The 5,734-nt window shown below is 40.7% G+C and overlaps 2 protein-coding genes across 2 annotated transcripts in view; one reads left to right on the top strand and one right to left on the bottom strand.

Moving 5' to 3' along the window:
• Positions 1–629: 629 nt before the first annotated feature.
• Positions 630–5,734, top strand: part of rab4b (RAB4B, member RAS oncogene family) — a 12,129-nt gene continuing 7,024 nt past the window's right edge. Inside the window, exons 1-2 of the mRNA XM_032508447.1 lie at positions 630–838; positions 5,559–5,639. Coding sequence (XP_032364338.1) covers positions 823–838; positions 5,559–5,639 — 97 coding nt within the window. The 5' untranslated portion in view covers positions 630–822. The remainder of the gene's footprint in view (positions 839–5,558; positions 5,640–5,734) is intronic.
• ap2s1 (adaptor related protein complex 2 subunit sigma 1) overlaps positions 4,151–5,734 on the bottom strand; it is a 14,476-nt gene continuing 12,892 nt past the window's right edge. Inside the window, exon 6 of the transcript XR_004329383.1 lies at positions 4,151–4,162. The gene's annotated coding sequence lies outside the window, so the exon portion shown is untranslated. The remainder of the gene's footprint in view (positions 4,163–5,734) is intronic.

Genomic DNA, 5,734 nt, shown 5'->3' with positions numbered 1-5,734 from the left:
TCAGTATCTGCTACGCTTTGCAGTGTCTAGAAAATTCAGGTCTCAAGTCCCTTATCTTTGCCTGCCACCTTGTGGCTAGACTGCATACATCGGCTAACTACCTATCAACAATGCTTGAATTTTAGAATATCGGCCTTAATGGAAATAACCAAATAAAATCATTCTGAAAAAAAAATAAGACTGCTCTAATTGACATTGAGAAATACCGCGAAGTGGGCAAATACTGGCTTAACCAACTAATACTGCCTTCCAGTGCTCAAAGTGAGCACATTCTTATCTGTACTGAACAATACTCGCGAATTTAAATAAATAAGCGACAAAACCAGATTCTAACTGCAGGAGTCTACACCAGCCTATTGGTATCTTTCACTTTTTTGTTAATTAACGGGAAAACACTTTTTGACAAAGGACACAAGTGCGAATTTATTGATCCATTAGCCAATTTTACTAACTTTCTATTTAAACTACAGGGTTATTTAAGGTATTTTTGAGACACATTTAAAATGTGGGGCACGTATAACTCATTTCTATTACAAAGAAACCTCAATTTATTTTCTACTTCACTTTCTTGTCGAGTTTGTCGTTTTCGCTCTTATCAAAATTCCTACACGACCGAGAACACCCGAAGGCGACGAATGACGTAGGACGTAGCTGCCGTGTTGGTTTGGACGGAGCTAGTAAGAAGCTAGAAAGGAAGGAATCAGGAAATCTCTAGCATCGTAGATAAACACCCTGAAGAGGTGTGAACCCAGCGAGCACACAGCTGTCACCAAGAGAACAGTAAAAAGACCCGACTGAGTCCTTCCTACAGCGAGGGTCAACATGTCTGAGACATACGGTATGTTTATGTGGGGTGACAGGCAAGGCATTTCTTGCTTGCTAGCTGTTAACGTTACATACACACTGCTCTGTGGTATGATGAGACTGACTGGCTCGCTGTTAGTTAGCGTTAGCTAGCTAGCTACATGGTTAGCTTAGGTTAGCTGCAGGCTGCCACCTCCTCACGTCTGGTTGTTTTGATAATGTGATAACCAACATTTAATGCTGCTGACATTTCATTTGAATAAACAGGTGTATTGCAAGTGCTAACGTTACGTGTGTATTACCTGACACCTCTGACTTACGTTGGTGGAGTGCTTTGCTTCCTTAAACGGCAACCAGCAAAGACATGGTGATACATTTCTAGATAAAAGTTGGGCAAACTTTGACACAGAGCTTCAGTCATTTCGATGCAAGTATGTGTTTGCAGACGCTGTGGTAACCTGTGCATATTGAAATTGAAGCAGATTAGCCAACCTTGCGAGCTGCAAGACTGTTGCATTCAGTCTTAAATGCTGTGTATTTTGTAAGAGGTAGCTCCTAGCTACTAGGCCTGTATATGAGGAAGTTGGATAGCTGTGGCTAAATATACCTCGGTTACCTGTAGAGCAGCAGCTGTTACGCGTCCCAGTGCTTACACCACATCTTTTCACATCCTGAATCCATGTAACCTCACTTCTGTCTGCACTTCAGCCAATCTACATTACAAGTTCATGCTGACAGAAGACATGGTTGCACCTGTCTGTGATCATTGACATTATGACAGAGCACCAGTAACGTTACTACTGACAGAAAGTTATTACTAATAATTCATCATGACTCTGCCTGATGCTATCAGTGGCACAAAGGCCCGACACTGTAGACCCAGTTATTTTGAAATGGCACACCATCATCCTCACTCTCACTCTCACTCTCTCTCACACACACACACACACACACACACACACACACACACACACACACACACACACACACACACTCACACACTCCATATTTTTCTACTGGTACCCTGTCTCCTTCATTCCTTGTATAAAACTACATCCCAGTGGGCTGTATTCAGGTGAAAGTGCCAGCGGTAATGGTAGCTGTAATAGCCTTTTATTGATTTCTGTCTGTCTCCTGTGCTGTCTCCCCTCGTGGAGGGCCAGTAGTGGAACTGGCAAAAAGCAATATGAATACACAAAATACATAGCGAGGTTTATTGGGCCCACAGTGAATTCATTTCATATTAGATCCATATGGCACTCTTTCAGTAGGTTATCTTGTATAGTTACAGAATGTGGTTTATTTTAGAATATGGAAAAATAAAAAAATATGGTCTGGCCGTTTTTAAATATCAATGCAATTTCTTTTTCAAAGCATTTTTGAGTCCTGACGCTTATATCATACTAAACACTTTGTTTGGTGTCACCGGACAATTTGTTAATCGTTTATGGACAACTGAGCTAACCTATTTATTTATAATCCATATTGCTTTATGTAGACAATATGTGAGGAGATACTGGCGCTGCAACAAATTCATTCAATCATTCATTTTCATTATTGATTATTAGGGTCGGGTACAAAAACCTGGTTCCACTATGGAACCGGTTCCTACGAAACCGCTAGGAATCGGACCGGATTAGAATGCAAATTTTGGTTCCTCATTTCGATTCCACTTAATGTGTTGACCGAAATATTTTCCTTCTGTTGCTCCATCACGCTTTCTCAGTAGTCTACCGTTACACAAGCTAACCGTAATTGTAGACTACTTTTAAAATAACATCTTTCCCTCTGGGCTCTGGTTGGCACACCAACTCAACATTCATTTTGTTGTTACTTGTTAAAAGTCTAACTGTTATTTATTGGTAAATTATTGTAGTTGTGTGTTAGGTGACTTAGGTTTACTTATTATATATTTGAAGTACTTTAAAATGTTAATATATTGTGAAATTTAAAATTATTTTCAATTAAAAAAAATAAAAAACAACAACTAAAAGAGCCTTTTCCTTGATGTCATTTTTCAAGTACCGGTTTGGCATCGGAGTCGTAAAAATCCAAATGATACCCAAACCTATTGATTAATCTAACAGTAATTTTTGTTTTGAAGATTATTTTTTGGCACGCAGCAAAAGGCCGCAGGTCGTAGTTGAAACCGGGCCCGCTGCGTCGAGCAATAAACATCTATAAATGGACGCACGCTCTACCAACTGAGCAATCCGGGCGCCTAGTAGTCCTTTTAATTAATGGCTTAGTTTATACAATTTCAGAAAATAGTGACACATGTCCATCTTGTATTTGATGTTGGCCTTTGTTGCAAATTACTTTTTGTATCATATTTTGTTACTTGTGGAATTAAATCTAATCTCTCCAGTTTCCATATTTTCCTACTGTCTTGTGCAATGAGGCAAACCTCTCATGTAACTTTGAGTGCAAATTCCCTGTGCACGTCATTCGATCAGAAGACACATCAGACAGAAACCTAGGTAGATCTGGGCCTGAGTGTTTTAAGTGTTACCACAGTGTCAGTGAATGGGGATAACAGTGTTGGTCGGTTCCCTCTGGGTTATTTAATATTGATGTGTAAAGAATACAATAGCCTAAAAGGCTGATGTTGAGAGGGCAGTGCTGCATTCCTCTCTCCCCATTGCTTTGACGTATTGACAGCTTGATTGTTGTATGCAGATCTCGCATGGGGATTATGTGATGTCTGGGAAGATGCTGGAAAGCTGAGGCAAGCTTTTAAAACTGAGCTGTTAGCTTTTGATTCTGTCAGCTCTGCTGTCATGGCCGTTGACAATGTGTGGTTGTAACGCTGACTGCTGTTGCCGAGGAAAACTGTAAGTGCGTGTAGGCTCCTTTGCTTTTATTTAGCAGTTCTGTTACCGTGAATTTGACCTTTAGCTTGTGTTGCTTGAGGAAACACCCACTTCAACAAACAAAGGTCCACCATAAACTGATCTGGTGGTGGTGGGTGTTGGCCGATGAGGGTGGCTCTAAAGAGCTCTAGCATTAAACGTTTAAATGCCACGCAGGAACTAAAGATCAGTCGCATCTGCTCCTCTGTTTTTATTAAACTACTATTTCTGTTGACCTTGGGTGGAGCTGAATACTGTCAGGATGTTCACCTTGCTTGTGATCTCAACACTAGTCTCTAATCATTTGCAGCCCGGGACTTCTGCCTGCACAGTGTCTTTAAATTCCAACTGAAGCAAACTCTCGGGAGGAAAGGTGTAGTTTGCAATCATTATTTTTACTCTCGCAGTCCCGGATTTCCTGTCGTACTTTTACTTTCTTTCTCTGCATTACTCACAAACTCAGTTATGATTCTGACACATATACACTTTTTAATTTCTTCAATCACCTCATTGTTGGAACTGAAGAGAAATCCCTGTATTGTCAAGAGAAGCTGGCAGACAGTTAGACTTACATTAGGTGTTTAGGTTTAATTACTAACCTTAACTAGCATTTTAGTTAGCAGTTACCAGAAAACTTAAAACTTTCAGACACGTTGCCCACGTCACATCTACGTCGTCAAGCTCAGTTAGAGGCAGCGCTGTAAAGCCTAGCCATCACTGGAAAAGTGCTTCTATTTTCCTTCACTGGTCCAGAACAACGGGATCTGTTGGTCCACTTCTTTAACTGTCTATGCATTTCCCCTGACCCATTTCCTGGTTCTCCATCTCCAGAAACAACATGAAATCAAGGAGAGGGTTAACTTTTACAGATGTCTCACCATGGTCAGAAAACACAGGGGAGACACTTTGTTCCGCTCTCTAACTCTAGAGTCGGTACACACACACACACACTCACACACACACACACACACACACACGCCGGCTCTACACGCACCTGGCACAAGTATAAACACTTATGTAGGCTACTACTCTGCGTGGAGCCTCCTCAGAACCATAAACCTTAAGTGCCCACTCTCCACAACAACAACATCTGTTCAGCCAGCTGGCTGTGGTCATTCAATCCCTGCGCAAGTCGGTTAACCTTAGCCATGTTCACTAACTCTAAAGCTTTGGATTTGCTCTAATAAGGTCCTATTAAGTGCTTTTTCAAGGTTTTGGTCATTTTTCACCTCAGACAAGCAAGCATATTCAGTCAAAATCATAAGTAGCAGGTAGGCCTGATCGGTTAATCGTTATCTCGATTCACCCTGTTCATGATTTAATTTTTAAATGACTTTGATTTAAAAAAATATATATATATATACTTTTTTTTTAAATGACTAATTCTCATTTAATTTTACGAGCCGACTGCATCACAAACGCTAACCCTATCTTCTGTGAGTTTTAAACATAGACCGTATAAAATAGGATTTAAAGCGCTGCAATGCTCTCCCTTCTCTTCATTGAAGCCTCCGTGTTTACAGGCTTGTGGTGATGCGCAGTGTGCTATAGGTGCCTAAGAAAACATCTGTTTGGTTCTGCCAATTTGTTTTGTTTTGTCATGGTTCATGTGTGCAGAAAAAAGTTGTGACAGAGAATCGCAATATCAATTCTAAGCTAAAAAATTGTGATTCATATTTTTCCCAGAATATTGCAGGCCTAGTAGCAAGTTATACTGATTACATGCAAGGGTTTGTGATTGGTAGGCTAATTTGAGGCTGTTGGATGCTGTCCAAGTAGAAGCTCAATGGGATTAAGAGGAAATCCAAGGATTGTCTCAGAGGATCGAAAAGAGCAGCCGGTTCAGATTCTCCCTTGACGTCGGCGTTGCATTGATCTCTGCCTCCTCTCCTCTGCTTGCAGACTTCCTGTTTAAGTTCCTGGTGATTGGCAGTGCTGGGACAGGGAAATCCTGCCTCCTTCACCAATTCATTGAGAACAAGTGTAAGTGTTTCACACAGAAATTGACATGGTCACGATTCGTTTTGTTGATTTATTGAGTAGTCTTATGACACACACATACATACACACACACACAC

This window comes from Etheostoma spectabile, chromosome 3, assembly GCF_008692095.1.
Source record: "Etheostoma spectabile isolate EspeVRDwgs_2016 chromosome 3, UIUC_Espe_1.0, whole genome shotgun sequence".
NCBI lineage: Eukaryota > Metazoa > Chordata > Actinopteri > Perciformes > Percidae > Etheostoma > Etheostoma spectabile.
This window is presented reverse-complemented; position numbering and strand designations above follow the sequence as displayed.